Source organism: Pelodiscus sinensis, chromosome 21 (genome assembly GCF_052426305.1).
Source record: "Pelodiscus sinensis isolate ZL-2025 chromosome 21, ASM5242630v1, whole genome shotgun sequence".
Classification (NCBI taxonomy): Eukaryota; Metazoa; Chordata; order Testudines; family Trionychidae; genus Pelodiscus; species Pelodiscus sinensis.
Window position 1 is genome coordinate 1251919 of NC_143072.1, and position 22521 is coordinate 1274439.

The 22521-nt window shown below is 41.4% G+C and overlaps 1 protein-coding gene across 6 annotated transcripts in view; it reads right to left on the bottom strand.

Moving 5' to 3' along the window:
* The window catches only part of CUX1 (cut like homeobox 1), a 398058-nt gene that overhangs the window by 204524 nt on the left and 171013 nt on the right, over positions 1-22521 (bottom strand). For all 6 annotated transcript variants that reach the window (XM_075904409.2, XM_075904408.2, XM_089772231.1 and 3 more), the window contains exons 5-8: positions 11211-11348; positions 5118-5241; positions 3206-3282; positions 2171-2237 (exon numbers count right to left, since the gene is read on the bottom strand). In XM_075904409.2, the coding sequence (XP_075760524.1) occupies positions 2171-2237; positions 3206-3282; positions 5118-5241; positions 11211-11348 (406 nt within the window). The remainder of the gene's footprint in view (positions 1-2170; positions 2238-3205; positions 3283-5117; positions 5242-11210; positions 11349-22521) is intronic.

Below are 22521 nucleotides of genomic sequence, written 5' to 3' on the forward strand. Positions count from 1 at the left end.
CTACTTCGGACTCCTACTACTGACAGACCTCTACCAGGACAACCCTATTCCTCTTTAGTAATAAGACTAGCAATTATGACAATATGCTATGGCTCAATGTAAAAAGGTAATATTTTGTTGCCCTGGAGAAATACAAGAAGGAAGCTGTGACATGGGAAGTCAATCTTCTACCCAATCCCCCACTGCTCCATGGAGAGAACAAATTGTCCAATGTCCTTATATCACACAGTATGTTCCTCTACCATGCTGACTTGATGGAGAGGACAGAAACAAAGCTCCACACACGGGATATAAAATCCTGGTTAAAAGGTTAACCGGCTCAACGGAATGTTAAGCATTCCATTGAACTGGTTAACTGGGATCCCATAGGCGGGGAGCCACTCTAGCCCAGCCGGGCTGCCAGTTAATCAATTACTGGTAAGCATCACCCAAGTAAGGATGATGCTTACCGAGTAACTGGGTACTTGTCGACATCCCTACCACATACTCTGGCCTGTTGCAGCCTCCTGCTTTGTCCATCCAAAACAAGAGAGAGAAGCTAGGGACTCTATGGAATCGTTTTCCCATCCTGTGCAGCCACCCTTAACACAGACACTTCAGCACTCGTATGTAAGGGGATATCTTGCGCTGGTTATGCCCCTGCAACAGCCAAGCTATAATTTGACTGTAAATTGTTCCTTTTTTACTTTGCCATTTCTAAAAGGGAAACTCTTTTGGATTCAACAGAACATTAGAGCTGCAGTGGGTTATGACAATTCCTTTCCACTTCCAACTTTCCTTTTTCTCTTTGAATAAAAGATACATGCAAACAAATAAAATGTTTTAAAAGAAGACAGACACACACCAATAATCTGCCTCTCTTCCCTTGTTTCCTGCACTGAGTTGATCTTTTCAGGCACTTTGGACTTGTGAACATGCATGCCACATACTCATGTAAACACAATGATGGGCCCAACAGCAGGGGCATAGCCACGGGTGGGCCATGGCCCAACACTTAGGATTCAGGCCCACCCACCCACTGTCCTGGCTCTGCTCTGACATGGAGTCTTGCCCCTTTCTGTCCAATGCGCTGGAAGACCTGGAGAACGGAGTCGGGGGCTAGCTCTGCTCTGCTCATCCAGCACTCCTGCCAGGGAGTGGAGTTGGGGGCTTATGAGCTCCCGATCCCGCTAGGTGGCTGAAGCATCAGAGCTAGGACAAGTCCTGGCACTCTGACCTGGCTTCCCGCCAAGAGGAGCAAGTAGCCGGAGTGGAGCCAAACCTTGGAGTCCCAACACGTTCCTTGCCAGGAGAAGCGAGCAACTAGAGCATGGCCAAGCTCCGGAGCCTTAACCATGATTTCTGCTGGGAGCAGCTGAAGGAAATCAAGTACCATCACAAACTCTGCTGGGAGCAGTGGGCTGGGTGGGAAGAGCAGGGCAAGCCCCAATCCTGCTCACCACTGGGAGCACCGTGTGGGGCAGCAAGGCAAGTGTAACTCTCCTTCTCTTCCCCATAGCCAGCTGGAGACTGCCCCCCTCATTGCCTGCCCCACAGAAGTCAGGGCCCACCCACCTGGCCCATCCTAGCTACGCCACTGCCCAACAATGAAGACAGTGATAATAAAAACAAGGCTATAACTGAAAGCAGTAACCATAGTAGTTACCAATTAAAAAAAATCAAAAATTCATCCACTAATTCCACAATTATGTGCTGTTAAATATAGAGAAATTCTGTGGCATTTGGTGATCACTTTTGATACATACCAAATTAATACCTGCTAATTAGGAGACACGCAGAACTAAGGAACTTTGCTACAATGAAATCCAGAATTAATCTTCATTCACTGACCAGGAAAGGAGGAGGGGGATTACTACAAAAATCTTATTTTAGATTCTTCTGCCTCCAAGTATAGCATAGGTTGTGTGTAACATCATAAATACAGGATTAAGAACGGAAGCTGGGAGCAGAGAAGGGACAGGGTAGGTGTGCTTTAGGGGGTGGAAAGTTTGAAAGAAACAACACTAGTTTAATCAGTCTCAGTACAGGATATTCAATTATGCCAATGTTTTCCTACACATTTTTACTACAAACCACTTCCATCTCACCCTTCTTTCAAATGATAACATGCAAAATTAGGAAGGTGGGATAGCAAAGGAAGATATGTAAAAAGAAAATGGTGAAATCTTACTTTGCAGTAGTTTCTTCATCATATTTTGTTTTCAGGTCAAATAATTCTGTCCGAGTTTTTTCCAAGGCTAGGAGGCATAAAACATAGAAATGTTACAGGAATTGTAACAGACCAGTACATTGTGCAATGTAAAAAGGCTACTCAATTTTTTATCCTGCTATAAACCATTTCCTGTCGAAAAATCATCTTACATTAAGTATTCTACTTGACCAAACAAATAGTGACTTAGATGATGAAAAAGCTTTTAAGACTTTGTTTCTGTTCTTTTAAATCTTTTTTTAAATTGTAAAAGTTTCTAGTTGCCATTCTACTTAATATAGCAAGATATTATTCAGTTCATATGTAGATTTGTCACATTTCAACTAAAATATTTATACCAATCAGTCCAAAAAGTTCACTGGGAAAAAAAACCCCAATGGACCCCAACTTATATGGGCTGGCAAACATCACTATGCAAGGATGAATTGCAAAGTAAATAGCAGGTTTTTTGCTGTGAAGCAGAAATAAAGTTCACTTTGCATTCTGACTATTTTATACAGCACAGCTCTGTGGCCTGTTTTAGTTGCAGGAACATTCCAACGATGTCTCTACTACACTATCTCGACTTTACCCACTACATCCACCAATAGTTGGCCATAGCACAAGTGTGTAGTTAATTTATAGATTCACAGAGTTTAAGGGCAGAAGGGACCATTAGATCATTTAGACTGATCTGCACAGGCCATCAAATTTCGCAGTAACCACTATACTAAGCATAGTAATTTTGGTTAGACAACAGCATTTCAGACTTCAGGAGACTAAAGTGCTGTGTGCCACAGGCAGAAAACTGGGGAGAGATCAAGATGCCATCAAAGCCTGAAGCCTTAGGGCTAAGAAGCCCAACAGAAGCTCTGATTTGCATGGCCATTTTTGAGTACTGCTGGATGGATGTTCCCCTGAGTCTTAACACAGACATGCAAGCTCAGTCCTTATTTCACTGTATTTATCCTACTACCTGCCTGGCCATTGGTACAGATCACAACAGCAATGCCAAACCTGTTTGTAAAGCTTGAACTTTGTGTTCGGCCTCCTCCAGCTTTGAGGCTGTCGACATCTGTGTTTCTTGCAACTTTCTAAAAAAGAGAGATGAAAATGGAGCTGGTGACCTTATTTAACAATTTAATTGTATTTTGCCAATCTGACAGATAATGTGATTGATCAGTTCAAGTGTAAATAGGCAAATGACAGTACCATGTATACTATAAGGTATCACAATGGGAACCATAAGCCATGTATCATTGGAAAGCTGTACATATTTTGGAGTCCCACTTGTTAAAATTTTAACAGTGTAACAACTTCAAAATGTATGGTGCGAACATAATACAAGATTTGACTGCTATATAAATGATATAGTTAGTGGAAGGTTTTCCGTAGCATAAATTGTTTTGGAAATGTCACACACATTAAGAAAATTGTCACCACATACCCGCTTTTGTACAAAAGTTAGCTCAAGAAGAAGGATACATTTCCATTTTTCTGTCAGACTGAAGGAATTTGTTGCTATAAATGATATTCTCAATAGGTCTGACAGCTGTTTTATCATCATACTGGCAATGGATTCTAAATACAATAACAGTATTAACCACCCTCTATGCACATTTCAAAGCAAATTTTACATTGTTATTTCATATATAACCCGATCAGACCAGCTTATTTCTTATGTACATAAGCACGGTTCCCATGTTTGTGTCAGTTACAGCATATGCTTTCAGGTCACTTGGCCATACAGTCACCAGACTTTGCTAAAGACTAGACTTATAAAACCTATACTAAGCATAGAGTTGCTGTGACATTGCTCAGAGACCTTTAGCTATTCTGCAGATTTTAAATAGTCATGATGGTGCATAAAACACCCAGCATCTTAAATGTCTTCCGGGGGATCATGTTAAAAAAAATACTATTCAGACAAAATCAACCAACTTTCTAACAATTACTTTGCATGTTTTCAGGGGTGGAGAATCTTTTTTAGGTCGGGGGCTGCTCACATACTGATAAGTCAGTCAGGGGCCATGCACAAGTGAAATGCATAAAACAAAACCCTCACTGATGTGGTCTCTAACTGAGAAGAAGAAAGACACTCCCCACATTCCCGTCACACACCAGAGCCTGGGGGCCCCAGCCTAGTAAATTTTGTGTGTTTCAGCCCTATGATAGGGTTGCGGGGGACTGGAGCACCAACATGGGCACCCCAGTGCTGGGGGGGGGGGGAGAGATAAGGCTCGGGGGGGGCCACATCCCGGCAAGCCAGGGGCCACATCTGGCCCCTGGGTATGAAGCTCTCCACCCCTGGTTTACATGTTATCTGATTTAAAAATACTGTACCAAAGAACACATTTTCTTTTCTCTCAAACTTGTAAACAAGTATGTATGGTAAGAAACACAGGTCAAAGTTCTTTTTATCCTCCCTCACACTAAATTATCCACATTTTAGGATGCGCTTTAGTCAAAAAGCGCCTCTAACACACCCTCTTCTATAATTTGTCTTCCACTAAACTGTCATTACTTTAATTTTATTTGTATATCTATGTAAACTATATTTGATAGAAAAAAAAAGAAACCTTGGGTCTACTAAAAAATACAGAGTAACTATTAAATACTGATTTTAAAAAGTATCTCCCAGTTCACATCTAACGTCTCCCCACTCAGACCTTAATCTAAATAATCAACCCAACCACCTACATCCCAAATACAACAGAGTAGTGAAGTAACAATCTGTCCTGGCTTCACTTATACACTTGTACAATTGTTTTTCTGTGAAAGATTACTAAAATGATTCAAGAGATGAGCTGTCTTGATGAAGTGAAGGAAGGACTCTGGTTGGGAAGATTAAGCAGAATAATGAGGTTTCTTTCCCTCCAGACAACACCTACACACACCTACACACCCACACACACATACACACACTCACCTCTCCTTCTCCGCAAAGTCATTTTGTAATTTTTGTTCTTTTTCAAGAGCTAGATTCTCTGCTTGGTTCTTCAGGGTCTGTTCATATTCTCTGATTTTCTCTTTAAGCGCTTTTATTGTAACCTCTACAGAAAAACAACAGGCAAAGAATGAATTTACACAGTTCCATGTGGTTATGAGAAGACAAGGCTTTCTTTACCCTGTAGGCTCAGTGTGTTTTAAACTTTAGCTCTTCAACTCTGACACAAAATCAATGGATATGAGTCCCTTCAGAGACCTTTTACTCCCTAAATGTTAAACTGAACTTTAAACGTTTAGGTTGAGAAGGATCAATGGATTTTGCTCGGAAGCAGAGCCAGGGTTTTTATAACATGACTAAAAAAAAAGAAAATCAATCGTAAAATATAATATCACCTTATTAATTAGTCTCAAATTAGCTCTCTGCTGAAGGGAGATAAATCAAGTCCCACAGTGGTTTAAGTATGAATTTACACAAATAGCTCATTCACATAACTGTGCTCATATAAAGTGCAGCAGTCTTAATATGGCTCTTGTACAGAGCCAACCTTTCAGTTACTGAAGACACACCCGCTTCACAACTGACAAAAAATAGGGCAGTTTGGATTTTACTGCTGAATTAACACATAGATCAGATTTAATAGACAACTGGAACCCTTCATCTTTCGGTTACATTAACGGACATTGTCCGTGAGCCTCTCACTCCCCCCACACCTAAGGGAAGAATTTTTTTATATCTTACTATTTACAATAGGAAAGCAAGACAAGGAGCAACACTTGTGTGCTTTGCAACAAGAATAGGGTATGGAAAAGAATTATTTAATGAAGCCTCACACACTAGCAATACATTGAGACTGCTAGAGAGAGATGTAGCTGGCCAAGAAAGTGATATTAAATATACTAGTGGGTGCAAAAAAAAATGTACATAAGTGCAAAAGACAAATGCCATAATAAAACGTAAAGCCAGGAAATTGAAATTGACCAAATTTACACGTGCTTATATAAATATGCTACATGTCTAAATTCTAAGATGGGTGAACCAGAGTGTCTGGTATTAATTGCGGAGAACGACGTAATAGGCACTGCAGAAAGTTGGATGTTATGAGGAGAATAAGTGGAACACAGTAGTAATACAGGACCCAATATATAGGAACAACAGAGTAGGTTGTGCAGGTGGGGGAGTGTCACTGTAAGGTTACGTCTAGACTGCACTGCTTTTTCGGGATACCGGAGGTGTCCCAAAATAGCAATGATGTGTCCAAGGAACGCATCCGCTTTTTCAAAAGAATAGATGCGTTCTTTTGCCATCCCTGTTAACCTTGTTCTACGAGGAAATAAGGGATGGGTCGAAAACACACTTTCTTTCGCAATTTGGCACTGTGTAGATGTGCCAAATTTCGAAAGAGCCTCTTTCAAAAGTAAATTGAAAAAATATTGTGCATCTTCTTCCGATTTAACAGTGCAATCTAAACACAGCCTAAGTGAAAGAAAGCATCGAGTCAAATAAGCAAAAATTTTAAATGAATCATACTGTACCATAAAATCTCTACTGATAGAAATTCCATGCTTGAACAATAAGACTATAGAAGCAGGAATATACTACAACCAACTGACCAGAATGATGACAGTGACTGTGAAATGCTCAAGAAGATGAGACAGACTGCAAAAGCAGAAGCAGCAATAGTAACGGAGGATTTCAACTATCCTCAAATTGACGGGGTATGTGTCACCTCAGGCAGGGATACAGAGCTAAAAATTCTGGTCACCATATATGCCGCTCCTGGAACTCACAAAGGGAGAAGCAATTCCTGATTTAGTCATACGTGGATCAGAGGATCTAGTCCAAGAGGTGAATATAGATGACCCGCTCAGTAACAGCAACCATAATATCAGGGTCGTCCTGAGGGTGGTTCAGGGCCTGGGGCAACCTCTGCCCCCCTCCACCCGCAGCAGACCCTGCGCCTGCTCCCCCCCTTTCCCAAGCCCTGCATCTTCTCCATTGCACCTTCTTGCCCCCTCCCCTGAGCAACACGACTTGGGAGATTATGGGGTCTTGGTGCAGTGGCAGCAGGGGTTACTCCACCCCCCCCCCCCCCACACTCATCACATGGACGGTGGGAGCCAGAGTAGCCCAACACCCTGCTCTGCTCCACGGCCCGCTGTGCCCTGCTTCTCATGGTGGTGGGAAATAGAGTGCCCTCCGCGCTCTGCTTTTCGCTGTCACAGAGAAGTCGAGCACAGCGGACTGGGGCAGAGCTGGCTGCCAGGCCACTCTTCCTTCCCCCCCACTCACCACGCGTGAAGCAGGAGCTGAGGTGACCACTGCTGCCACCCCAGACCAAGCCCCTGTCATCCCAGGCTCCCTCCTGTCCACAGGACAGTTGGAGCAGCCACTAAGGGGACCCCAAAAGCAGGGGGCCTGGAGTGGTGAACCCTGAATCGTCCGATGGATGGGACGGCTTTGCATAGTATAATTAATGTAACACCTTCGTAAGAGGAAAAACACCAAAAGAAACATATCACAGTAGCATTTCACTTCAAAAAGGGGAAGTACATAAAAACTGGAAACTGAACAGGAATATTCACATGGTAAAATGTGTGATAATCACATGGAGACAGAAAACAGCAAAATAGAAGCTCCAATAAATACATCTCCAGCCCCCTCAAAAAAAAGATCCAAAACGCTATTGCTAACTAGCGGATAGAGGCAAAAAGAGAGTCTTTAAACCTGGAAGTGAGGAAAATAGAAAGGAGCAATCAAGTGAAAATATAGGAAAGGCAGGCTAAGAAGAAAGTCTGAAGAGCAATTAAGTTAAGGACACAAAAATTAATAGCAAAAAAAAAAAAATGTTTTAATACATCAGAAACAGGGAGCCTACCAAAAAAATCAATGGGGCTACTGGATAATTTAGGTGGCAAAGGCACAATCAAGGAAGATAAGGCCATTGTGGAGAAGCTAACTGAATTCTCTGATCAGTATTCACTTCTGAGGATGTAGGGGAGATCCCCACATCTGAGTCATTCTTTTTAAGTGACAAAACTGAGGAACTGTCCCATACTGAAGTGTCAGTAGAGGTGGTATTTGTACAAACTGATAAATTAAATTGCAATAAGGCACCAGGACTAGATTCTATTTACCCAAGAGTCCTGCATAACCCTCTACACCAGATGACTACAGGATAGCTAAAGTAATACTAATTTTTTTAAAAAAGAGCTGATCCTCCCCATTACAGGCTTGAATTTGTTGAAATGATAACAAAAATAAATTTATCAGCTACATAAACAAACATGACATGTAGGGAAGAGTCAACATAGGGGTGATTTCGTAAAGGGAAATCATGCCTCACCAATGTTTTAGAATTATTCGATGGAGTCAACTAACATGTGAAGAAAGGTGATTCATTAGATATGGTGTACCTGACTGTCAGAAAGCCTTTGAAAGGCCTTCAAGCAAAGTAAGCAGTTTTGAGGTAAGAGAAAAGATACTCTAATGCTGTGGGGTCCAACCAGTTCTGAAGCTGTAGCCACTACAGTGGCTACTGCTATAGCAAACTAGCCACACTCAGCTGGACAAAGAGCCACATGTGGCTAGCAGCTAGCGTGTTGAACACCATGCTAATGGATCAGTAACTAGTTAAAAGATGAGAAACAAAGGATAGGTGTAAACTGTCAGCTTTCACAATGGAGAGAGTTCCCCAAGGACCTGTAGTCGGACCTGAGTTGTGCAACGTATTTCTAAATGATCTGCAAAACGGGGTGAAACAGTGAGGTGGGTAAACTGGCAGACAATATAAATGATTCAAATTAGGTAATAACAAAGCTGAGTGGAGTCATTGTGGATAGTTCTCCAAAAACATCCACTCAATATACAACAGCAGTTTTAAAAAGTTCTCAGAATATTAGAAAGCATTAGAAAAGGGATAGATAAGACAACACAAAATTCCACAGTGCCAATATATAAGACTACGAATACTGTGTGCAATTCTGATCATCTCACCTCAAAAACATATATTAGAGTTTGAAAAGGTACAGAGAAGGTCAAGAAAAATGACTGGGGCTTTAGAAAAGTGTCTATATGAGGACAGATTAAAAAGATGGAGACTGTTCATCTTGGAAAAGATGACAACTAAGGGTGGATAGGCGAAAGAGCTATAAAATAATGAATAGCACAGAGAAAGCAATCAGGGAAGTGTTATTTACTTTTTCACATAATACAAGGACTAGGGGTCACTAGACGGAATTAACAGGCAGCAGGTATAAAACAAAGAAAAGGCAGTACTACTTCACACAATACACAGTTAACCTGTGGAACTCACTGCCATGGGATGTTGTGAAGGCCACACATAAATGGCTTCAAAAAAGTTCCATCAATGGCTGTTATAGCTAAGATGATCAGGAATGCAATCCCATGCTCCAGGTATCTCCAACTAACAAAAACCATCATACAGGCCATTCTTATGTTTTTAATTTCATTTAAAACCATGTATAACCCATCTGTGGAAAGAAATCAAAATACCCTCAACTACTAACAGGCCTCTGCAAGTCATTCCTAACATATGCAGACCATTTCTGTTTAAACTACGGTGTAGAACTGCACTTCCAGAATTAAATGCTTTGGTACATGAACGAAATAAATGCATAAAGCATAAAAAAAAGCTACTCGTAGTAAATGCTAATTTGTGAAATGTGTAGAATTGCACTAAAGAGCCCAAACCTGCAAGGTACAGACTGCCCATAGCTCTTATTGACTTCAAGATCACAAGCTATTCATGATATGTCCCTCTGCATGTTTGCATAACTCTTAGCGTAAGGGGCCTTGATCCTGACTGAAATATTTCAGCGCTAATCCTCTACAAACACACAACTGCAGCTGAAGGTCCTTTGCACTTTCCAAGATCAGGCCCCAAACTCCTCCATAAAGGTGGTCCAAGTGCATAGCCAGTAGTGCGCCACGGAGAACATTACTGTGCTGTGTATCTCTTGCAGTCGAATCTGAAGACCTGCATGGTAAGGGACCTCAAATCTCAATAGGCCGCTTCATAATAACGAAAGAGATGGCTCTAACATGCTCCTTTGGCTACAATTTAGATGCAGCATACCATGCCCTAGTAAAGTGGTAAGGAGCAGTGAGAGCTGAGCAATGCTGGAACAGTTTTACATGATAAACACAGTCTACTTTCCCATGCGGTGGAACAATCTGCTGCTACTGTATTGGATAATCACAAGGAAACCACAAGTGGTGTGTAAAGGGAAATAGGTTTTAGAATGATCATATTTTGTTTCCTGGTGCAGGAAGCATGTTTTTCAGAAAGCTAGGTATTTTCAGAGACAGCAGGTTTTTGCATCTTAGATAGTGGTCTTCATGTACCATCATAAAAAAACTTGCCAATTGCCGTAAATAATAAAGCATTACTTCAGTATTTCCACTTTTTTTTTTTTCCAGTATTTGGCTTTAGAGTAGTTTTACTATTATCTCAGTATTTAACGAGTGCTATTTAACCTCAGAAGGCTAGCCAGATCACTAATAAATAGATAGTGCTTAAGGTAACAACAAAATAATGCTTTAAAAAAAAAAAAAAAAAAGAAAGAAAGGATGCCCCGCTATTTCACGATACCATAGGAAAAGTTCTAAAGGAAATCCTATTGGTCCAGTCAAACTACAATACTCATATGCAGACACACAAGTTTCAAAGCATGCAACAGTCTTCCTTTCTTAAAAACAGGCCGTTCTCACTAGAAGTTCAAGATAGGTTCCAAAAACTTTGGCCTTACAGCAAAACAACTTAAAGCAGGCAATTTTTCTCCCACGCCAGACTTCCATTTGCACAAATGGGGGGGGAAGGGGGTTGGCGTGATTTAAGAGTGAGGAATGTTACGACTTATAATGCATCAGTTCCTACAAGCGTCAACGACTTTAGTATGGAACGGATGTATGCCAGGGCGACTTACAGTGGGGATGCCCTGCAACAATGTATCTGCACATTCTAATTTTATTAAATACACTTAGGGCAATTCTAACTTTCTTCAAACTGTTAGAAATACAATCAGAGAAAAAGCATCCATTTTTTGCACCTACCTTGATTTTTCACTTCAGCAAATTCCTTATTGTATTCCTCTAGCGTTTCCCTAAGTTTCTGGTTCTCTGTTTCAATATCATGCATGCGCTGGACTTTAAGCTGAAGCTGCTGTCCTAGATCAAGAGCGGGAACTGGATCTAAACAATAAAAAGACAACAGCGACACCACGTCAGAAGCTCAGAATCTTGAAATTCTTTGTGGAGGAATTCTCCTTCTTCCTTAGTTAAAATGACATTCTTGTAGTCATACACAGTGCTGTTTTAGTGAGGCCTAGAGCCGATTTACTTTCCTCTACCTCCCATGATTTTTTTGAGAATTATATACAATTCTTTATATTTAGGATCTCCATTATTTTCTAACTGATGAATACTATATTTTTTGAAACAAAGTATTTTGACAGCATCTTTAAAATCACATAGACTAATGAGACATGAAAGTCTCAAGATCCAATCTATTTTCATGAACAAGACATAAAAACAACAAAACTTGAATAAAAAAAGCCAAAATTATATTAATTACTGCTTAATGGAGTTCTTTAAATAACTCCTCTTTCATGGAACCATACTTTTCAATAAGCTTGTACCTTACCACAAGGCCTTCAGCCATAAAGCACAAACAAGTACAGCTGTGCAGATCTGTGAAAGATGTGTCATTTGATAACAGAATTACTAGTGTGAATATGATTACAAATCTTTGGCTCATTTTCTATCATAGTGACACTTACTAGTAAACAAATGCTAATCAAAATTAATTCTGCTAATCGGAAATTCTATGGCACTTATTCCCTATTTTTCTTACACAATTAATTAAATACAAATTTGAAACACTTTATATCTTCTATTGTCAATGCTATCATTTTCTGTTCTGCTACAAACACTTAGAAAACACCTGCCATGTATGGACAGAGAATTTATTCTGGGAAGTCTACTTCCCAGTCAACGAAGAAAAATACTGGAGTCCAATGGGTTTATAAAAAATTATTGAATACATTTCTGTTACGGGCGCCAGCATCACTTTTGAAATGGCTGCAAAGATTTAGTCTCCTGTTGAGGAATGCTAAACACCAAACTCAGTGGATCAACAACAGTATATATTAGTGAGTTCACTTAATTTTCAAACACCGTAGTCATTAATTTTGCAGACCACCCTCAGACTCTGGAAACATAATAAGTCTATTGTATCTCTGTTAACACATTAAGCATGAGCCTGTGCGTTTTTCAATATGCCAGCGTTGTTTCACAGTTTATAAAAGAACAGTGCTGGGTTATGTTAAGCTCAGAGATGACATAAGTAGCAGTATGCTGCATTTTGTTATTTAGTTCTTCAACAGCTTATGACATTACTGTTTTCATAATATAAATTCTAGGCTGCTTGTCATCTGTTCTCAGTACATACATACATAGTTTATGACTACATAGCTTTTTCATTTATGTTTTTAGGCCAAATACTTTTCATTATTATTATCTCTATTAAAATATTTATAATAAATCAAATTTAAAATGTTATTGTGGCAGGTGCAGAGGGTCTGGGTAAGAAATTACACATAAAGTTGAAGTTATGGCTGCACAGAGAACTCCTTACAATATTTATACACAGTCCAATTAAGGTGCAGGCTGTCAAAACATGAGCCTGCTCCTATGCAGCCAAAACAACTAATACCTAAAATGATCATTTCACCACATTTTTTTTCAGTTCATTGTTTTTTCAGCAGAGCCTGTCCAGAATTTTGGATTAATGATCATGGTCCCAGCCTATTTGATGTAGGACAATAATACAAACTTTAAAATACATCAAGTGAGGACCTAAAACTTTATCCATGACATTTCTCTAAAATATTAATGTTTGTGCTAGCAGGCTCAAAATACCATAGCCAATTATGGATGTAAAATCCCAGTTAATTGGTTAAACCTTAGGTTTAACCGGTTAATCGATTAAGCAGGCTCCTGCTGCTGGGAGGATGGGGGGGGGGGAGAGAGTGTGTGACGGAGGAGCCAGCAGTCCTGCGTGCAGGGACAGCTCCTGTTCCCAGCCCCTGCATGCAGGCAGTTGGCTTCTGCTCCCAGCCCCGCTGTAAAGCATTATATGGTAAATAAAAATTCATGCAATCTCATAATTATTCATCAGGACATGTATATTTCATTTAGCTCTATTAAAGGTTAATGCTAAAGTACCAAACTGTTACAAAATGACCAAAATGGGGGGGGAAAAAACAGTCTCCTGAGCATTACATTCCAAACTTTACCATAATTTAGTTGACCAACTAAAAGTCTACAGCAGTGGTTCCAAACTTTTCAGCATCACACCCTCTTTTTGATTTCTGAGAACCCCCCCACAAAAATAGCAGCAAAAATTGTTAAAAAAAACAACCACGGAACTGACCAGGGCAGCAAAACTTGATGGAGAGGAGGGGGGAGGGGGGAGCAGGTCGCCTCGCTCCCCGCCCCCCTGGAATTTCTTCATGACCCCAGTTTGGGAACCCATAGTCTACAGCCTTTAAATATTGTTTTGGGATTTGTAAAAGGCATTGCCAAAGTACCTCAGACTTAATTTATATTACTTGTATTAAACAAAACTAATTACCGCATGACAACATAATGATTATGACTTGCTTCAGCTAGAGAGTCAAACAATTAATTTATGTATGTCAAACCCCAAAGTGCATTTTAGACTTTAGAAATCATAGCTTTCTGGTCTTCTTAATTATCTCCAACACCATTTAAACTTCATGCAAGTATTTCTGTGTTCAATGTAAGCACAGAAGTCCTGGATGTGCTATTTTCCTTCTTGATTTGAGTGGGGCTGGGGGGGGGGGGGGGGACACTACACAGCCAGAACGTGCAAATATAATAAGCTGTCTTTTATGTTATGTAGGTTTCATATAGTTTAACAGAAGGTCAGTGACATTTGGAGGAACTGAACTGAGATGGTGATAGTGTGCAGAAAGCAACAAAGACGAGCTTCCAAATATGGGAGTGCTCTCTCTCTAAACCCCAGGACAGCAAAACCTTGCTAATCAATGTTAGCAACTGGGAGACTTAGTGTAAATGAGGGTTTTGCTACTTAGAGAATAAGACACAAATCAAGAGCCTGGTGCCATGCGTGGGCAAAGGGCTGACAAGAAGGCAGAGGAAAAAAAGCCTACAAAAAGGCCTACAAATCATTACTCCGTGGCACAAGCTAGGTGAGAGGTGAGTTGAGATGTCTGCTTTTATGCTAAGCCTTTCATTTTATTATCTCTCGTCTTTATTTCTATTAGCATAGTGCCTAGCACCTTCGAGCTCTGGTCCTTGACTGCTTCAGATATAGCGCCATAATAGAAATAAATAATGGTCAAAACTGATCTTCTAAGCCACTCAAGCCCTCAGGTTGGATTAGTGTCTACAGAGCTCACCCTTTCCTAACATCTCCATGGGTGGCCCTCTCAGGGCTGCTCTGAGCAGGTCTGACTGGCCATACATGGCATACACTATGTGAACGTGCAGGTGCGCAGGGTCACATCAGAGCCACTACAAATGAAACTCAGGTCAGGAAGGAGGGGCTTGGATTTGCCTCTGAATGAACAAAGGTACACTAAACGCAACTATGTTTAACTTTGGACAAATGCAGAGTCATGTTCCTGGCAGATGATACCTCGAAAGGTACTAGTTAGCATACAGTAGTATGTTTTGTTTAAAAAATCCACAAAATTAATACAAGACCTCAAAACGGAACACTGTTCAACCATCAATTTTTTGGTGGCATTTAAATGTGTGGATGAGTCAGGTTCTATTTGCATATTTTAAGAGCAGGGTTTTAAAGTAAATGAAATGTAGATCTCAATAAAACAATGCACTGTGTTACCGACCTCAAGTAATATTTCAGCAATTGCTGTACCTCTTAATGCTTAGCTCAAATGTAAACCTTGCCATAGTACAGGCTGAAACTTTCTAGTCTAGCACTCTGGTCCAGCATGAATTTAGTTAGCTGGATGTTTGCTTATCATGAGTGGGGCTAAGTTTCCTGAATCCCTAGCCATGCCTCTCACTACTTCAGGCTTGGACCACAGCTGAGGCCAGCTGCGGAGCCCTGAGTCCAGTGGCCAGGATGCTGGGGCCAGCTCTCTAGGGCCGGCATCAGAGCCCTTGAGCCGCGATTGACCTCTTGAGGTTAGACAAATTCTGTAGTTCAGCACTGGTCAGGTCCTGAGGGTGCTGGACTAGAGAGATTCAACCTATACCACCAGATAAAACTGGACTATCAATGAAAAGATGAATTTCCAAACTGAGCTTTCTTCAAAAACAATTTTCCCTGCATTGTACAAGCTGGAAAACTACACCGATCTTAATAACTCAATATAACTGTTTACACAAAGAGCACTGTGAGTAATGTTGCCCTCCCCTGTCATTAGACGGAAGATGAATGCACCCCCTTGTGAATACTGTTCATGCAATGACATCACACTACTGCATGCGTTACTTTTCGCCAGGGCACTCTAGGCTAATGTAATCATACGATTACATAATTAACCCAGCTGTCTCATTAAGAAAATCAACTGGAATTCAGGGCATAATTAGTCATACAGCAATTAGCATGCTGATGAGTAACTGATGAAAAGCTGTCTAGATACTGAGTATGCTGGGACCACCCTATTTATTTAAAAAGGAAAAAAAAAACCTCAGCAGAAGAAAAATAAGACCAATTTTGAAAAGTTAATCGTTAAATATATTTATTTCTTAGTACTTGTTAGAAAATATAACAAAATAGAAAACAGTGAATAGTGAAATATTTTTAAATCATCCAGACTTCGGAAGCAAAAAAATCAATTGCACCCCCATATTATGTAGATCTTCTCTATTTAATATTAATTCTTCTCTCTGCAAACTAATTCAAGACACAAGAGATACAAAGCCAGACTGGAAAGGTAAAGCCTATCTACCAAGATGGAAAAACTGTCACTCTTTAAATTTACAAATTACACAGCATTGGCCAACCCTTAACTATCCCTGATACAATGAGAAAATGAAGATAGGTGGATGGTTTGAAGTTTCTTTGAATGCACTGCTTCACTGAGCCTTGAGTCTCTACTTGAAACATGAGAAGTGATGATTACTTCACTGCTCAGCAAACATAACAACGTCCTACCCATTTCTGGTATACAGCCCCATTGTTTCCTATATTTAAAATTTTTTGTAGGTGGCTAATTGGTATTATGGAAATCGGGAACTCCTAATCACAGAAGGCATGAGTTACAAAGTGCTCCCTAGATTCAACCACAGGGACTGATTCCTGTTTTGCCAATCAGAGAAAATTGGAATGTATGGAATGGAATATGTTCAAGAGGATCGGGACAGTGTTCTCTGTGAACATTAAACCTCTAAACAAATCTTTTACATCAGCGTGATTGTGGACTTAGAAATTTCTGCAGGAGTAATGTGCTAATACAAAGGTCACTATAAATTTCAGATATGTCTGCATATGTGGTAGGATTTAATTTCCTTTCACAGTGGTAGAGTTAAAATAAATATTCACACTTGTGCCATTTCTAACTGTAACTAATAATATAGTACAGCCACTCTCTAAGTTACGAACAAGTTACAGACCAACATTTGGTCTGTATCTTGAACTGTTCTTAACTCAGCCCCCACTGAGTTACATGCAACCGCGCTGTTCGTAACTCGGGGACCGTCTTTACGACTGCTCCATGGGAGCTTTGGTCATAAGTGCGAACGGTTGTAACTCAACCGTTCGCAACTCGGGGAGCGGCTGTACTATGTTGCAATTACAGCACTCAAGGGATTCAAAAATTTAATCATGATTAAAAAATTTAACAGCGATTAATCGCATACACTGCCCCTTCCAAAATGCTGCGGCGGCGTTTCAAGGGGGCAGCGCTGCAAAAGCCTGGAATCAGCTGGAGTTCTCAGCTGATCCCAGGCTCAGTGCAGCTGCCCCTTTGAAATGCAGCGGCGGCAATACAAAGGGGTAGCACTGCAGGTGCCTGGGATCAGCTGGAGTCCCCAGCTGATCCCGGCTCCGTGCCTCGCTGCCCCTTGGAAATGCTGGACTGGCACTTCAAAGGGGCAGTGTAACGCAGAGCCAGGGATCAGCTGGGCAGTGCAGCTGATCTCTGGCTCCGTGTTGTGCTGCCCCTTTGAAGCACTGCCCCGGCAACTCAAAGGGGCAGCACAGCATTAACACCTGCGATTACCGCGTTAAAAAAAATTAATGTGTTAATCCTGCCTTGGGTTAATCGCAGGCATTAACACAAATCAATTGACAGCCCTAATTGCAATGTACCAGGAGAAATGAGTGGAAAACCTATACGTTGCTAGGACAGGAAGGAACCAAACTATAAACCTTTAAAAATAATCCTAACACTCTTAATTTCAGAATTGACTGGTACAGGCAGTCCCCGAGTTACGCGGATCTGACTTATGTCGGATCCGCAGTTACGAACGGGGCACGTCTCCCTGGTCTCCAGCAGACCAGGGAGAGGAAGCAAAGCGGCGGAACACGCAGGCAGTGGACAGCCCGGACGTCCACTGCCCGCGTGCTCCTTGGCTTTGCTCTGCTTTGCTCCCCGTCTCCCTGGTCTGCAGACCAGAGGGACGGGGAGCAAAGCAGAGCAAAGCCACGGAGCCCGAGGGCAGCGGGACAGCCATGGCGCGTCTGGGCTGTCCCGCTGCCCCCGTGCTCCGTGGCTTTGCTCCGGACGCCTGTGGTACAGCAGCTGGGGCGCTGCCGGTTGGTCCCGTAGCGCCGCTCGTGGGCGCTACTGGAGCAACCCAGCAGCACCCAAGCTGCTCTGCCCCAGGCGTCCTGATTCAGCCACTGCTGGTCAGTTTCAACAGCAGCTGAATCAGGACGCCTGGGGCAGAGCAGCTTGGGTGCTGCTGGGTTACTCCAGTAGCGCCCACGAGCGGCGGCGCTATGGGACCAACCCAGCAGCACCCCAGCTGCTCTGTCCCAGGCGTCCCCAAGTCAGCCGCTGCTGAAACTGACCAGTGGCCGACTGCAGGAAGCCCCTACCCCAGGCTTCCTGGAATCAGCCGCTGATCAGTTTCAGCAGCAGCTGACTTGGGGATGCCTGGGGATCTTAAATTGAATCTGTATGTAAGTCAGAACTGGCGTCCAGATTCAGCTGCTGTTGAAACTGATCAGTTGCAGCAGCGGCTGAATCTGGACGCCAGTTCCGACTTACATACAGATTCAACTTAAGAACAAACCTACAGTCCCTATCTTGTACGTAACCCGGGGACTGCCTGTACACTTGTTCAGTGACACACAAGAAATAGTGTGCAAAGCCCCATATTTGGAACAGAAAATCAGTTTTCCCATTTTATTTGATTTAGTAAAGGCAATCTGAATTCCCTCATAACAACTTGTTCACCTGCTATTTTAGATATCGAACTTTTCAGGTGACTTTCCACAAAAAAAGGTCTGGTCTCTCACACCCCTACTTTGTCCTCTTTACAAGCTTATACCATTAACAGTAAGTCAGCAAGCTATGAAACACTGCCAGAACTAGTGGCAATTAATATTTTAGATCACTGGTGATGTGTTACCTTAGATGTGGATCTAAAAATTATTAATCCAATGCACTCCAGTTCTTTCAAAGAGACTATTTGTGTTGCCTAAACTATGTCTTAAGTGATGCTTGCTTAGCAATTGTTCTCAAGAAACTCCCACACAAAGTGACAAGCAAATGAAAGAAAACTCCTTAATGTGTATTCTAAAAAATGTACAATTACAATTACACAAAAATCCACAAGGACAGTGTGCAAGTTCTGCTTTGTCACACTGTCATCACCGCAAAGCAAAATGAGTTTTTAAATATATCTTTATTAAATCCCCAGGCCTCATCTCTGCAACAAACATTTGTGGTGGAGGTATTTCTTAGGAATATTGTCTCTGGGTTAATAAAAACAGCATTGCAGTGAAGTGCATATGGTCTTGATAGAGTAAATCATAGAATCATAGAATAATAGGACTGGAAGGGACCTCAAGAGGTCATCGAGTCCAGCCCCCCACCCTCAAGGCAGGACCAAGCTCCGTCTACACCATCCCTGACAGATGTCTATCTAACCTGTTCTTAAATATCTCCAGAGAGGGAGATTCCACCACCTCCCTTGGCAATTTATTCCAATATTTGACCACCCTGACAGTTAGGAATTTTTTCCTAATGTCCAATCTAAACCTCCCCTGCTGCACTTTAAGCCCATTGCTCCTTGTCCTGTCCTCAGAAACCAAGAGGAACAAATTTTCTCCTTCCTCCTTGTGACACCCTTTTAGATATTTGAAAACCGCTATCATGTCCCCCCTTAATCTTCTTTTTTCCAAACTAAACAAGCCCAGTTCATGAAGCCTGGCTTCATAGGTCATGTTCTCTAAACCTTTAATCATTCTTGTCGCTCTTCTCTGTACCCTTTCCAATTTCTCCACATCTTTCTTGAAATGTGGCGCCCAGAACTGGACACAGTACTCAGCTGAGGCCTAACTAGTGCAGAGTAGAGCGGCAGAATGACTTCACGAGTTTTGCTTACAACACACCTGTTGATACAACCTAGAATCATATTTGCTTTTTTTGCAACAGCATCACACTGTTGACTCATATTCAACTTGTGGTCCACTATGACCCCTAGATCCCTTTCCGCCATGCTCCTTCCTAGACAGTCGCTTCCCATCTTGTATGTATGGAACTGATTGTTCCTTCCTAAGTGGAGCACTTTGCATTTCTCTTTATTAAACCTCATCCTGTTTACCTCTGACCATTTCTCTAACTTGCTAAGGTCATTTTGAATTATGTCCCTATCCTCCAAAGAAGTTGCAACCCCACCCAGTTTGGTATCATCTGCAAACTTAATAAGCGTACTCTCTATTCCAATATCTACATCATTGATGAAGATATTGAACAATACGGGTCCCAAAACAGACCCTTGAGGAACTCCACTTGTTATCCCTTTCCAGCAGGATTTAGCACCGTTAACAACAACTCTCTGACTACGGTTATCCAGCCAATTATGCACCCAGCTTATCGTGGCCCTATCTAAGTTATATTTGCCTAGTTTATCAATAAGAATATCATGCGAGACCATATCAAATGCCTTACTAAAGTCTAGGTATATGACATCCACCGCTTCTCCCTTATCCACAAGGCTCGTTATCTTATCAAAGAAAGCTATCAGATTAGTTTGGCATGACTTGTTCTTCACAAACCCATGCTGGCTATTCCCTATCACTTTATTACCTTCCAAGTGTTTGCATATGATTTCCTTAATTACCTGCTCCATTATCTTCCCTGGGACAGATGTTAAACTGACTGGTCTGTAGTTTCCTGGGTTGTTCTTATTCCCCTTTTTATAGATGGGCACAATATTTGCCCTTTTCCAGTCTTCTGGAATCTCCCCTGTCTTCCATGATTTTTCAAAGATCATAGCTAAAGGCTCAGATACCTCCTCTATCAGCTCCCTGAGTATCCTGGGATGCATTTCATCAGGACCTGGTGACTTGCTGACATCTAACTTTCCTAAGTGATTTTTAACTTGTTCTTTGTGTATCCTATCTTCTAAACTTACCCTCTCTCTGCTTGTATTCACTACGTTAGGCACACCTCCAGACTTCTCGGTGAAGACCGAAACAAAGAAGTCATTGAGCATCTCTGCCATTTCCAAGTTTCCTGTTACTGCTTCTCCCTCCTCACTAAGCAGTGGGCCTACCCTGTCCTTGGTCTTCCTCTTGCTTTTAATGTATTTATAAAAGGTCTTCTTGTTTCCCTTTATGCCTTTGGCTAGTTTGATCTCATTTTGTGCCTTTGCCTTTCTAATCTAATCTTTCTAATCTAATGCCTTTGCCTTTCTAATCTTGCCCCTGCATTCCCGTGTTGCAACCAGTTGCAAGCAAATGATTTTTTGAGAGACCACACATTTGAAAATAACATGAAAACATGCTTTAGAAAAATAATAATTACATGGTCGTTTTTGAATATTCAAATATATCACAGAATACTTAATTCAGTAATTATTCCCACAAAATTCAATGGTAAATTGAAATAGCATACGGAGAGGGAGGCAAAGCTATCGTGAAAAAAACTGCAGCTCTCCTCCTCCTTCCCTTATGACTCCACTAGCCTAAGTGACTGAAGAGTTATAGCCCAAATTCCATTTTGAAAAAGCCCAGCAGCTCTGTACTCCTCCCAGTCCTTGCCCCATTTTATATCCAACATGAAAAGGTTGTGCTTTAAAACTAAGAATTATACATATCATCCCATTTTCCCACTGGGCTGAATTAGCCCTTTTTTTTTTATACTTTTACAAAGTGGATCATTCCCTCCCGACCCCCAAACACACACCACCCATTTAGATTACCACAATATAACACTGAGTTAGAAGAAGCAACAACCTTCACACGGGGGATTTAAGGTAGTCATAAAAAGTGAAGGGAATATTAGTCTTCATTATCAAAAAACAGTATAAGATTAAATTCTGCAAGCCTCAGAAGGCTTTAAAGTAGTGACAATCAGACTTCAATGGTTCAAAAGCCAAATTCGCAATCAACATTAGTTGAAAGACCCACAGTAGAGTGAGTTCAGAGTTTAAGTTCCTGTTAGCTATACAATTCTCATAGCAAAGCGACTGACCAAGTATTCCACAACTGGTTAACAACACAGTAAAATATCCTGGTGTTTTAATATCACATGCTTCAAAGAGCCACGGGGGACACATTAAAAACCCACTTTTGGTTCCCGAGCCTCAACCTAGGTATCACTGCTTTAAAGGCAACAGAACCAGCTGCCTGGCAATACAGTCACAGATACAGGATGTGGGAGGGAAGAAGGTGTACAATTTTCATCTCCCCTTTAACATGTGGCATCAAGAATCTTACATCTTGCACTCTGAACACCAAGGAAAACAGAGGACACCCTGACAGGGGAATTGGCAGGGGAAGAAGGGACTGCTGTGGCATCAGTTACTGGAGCAGCATCTTTCACAGGCTGCTGCAGTTGTCACTTCACACTGCCCTGGGGAATATTCCCTTACTTTCTTCCTAAGACATAATCGTCCAGTCATTGCCAACATCCACATGCACCTTCCCTTAGTGTAATGCAATAGTGCTCTTCAAGTACCTGCTTTAGATTGAGGGATATTTTCCCTACAATATTTCAAGTTTTAGAAAGGTACTTATCCAATTATTAATTCAATAGGAAAAAAGACAAAATATGTCAAATGGCATTAAAGTCAGCAAACATATGACCCAAGTCCAAGCCATATGTTCCGGTAAGAGAAAGAGCCGTAGCTAGCATGAACTCGGTTACCAAACATGTGGACCCCAAAG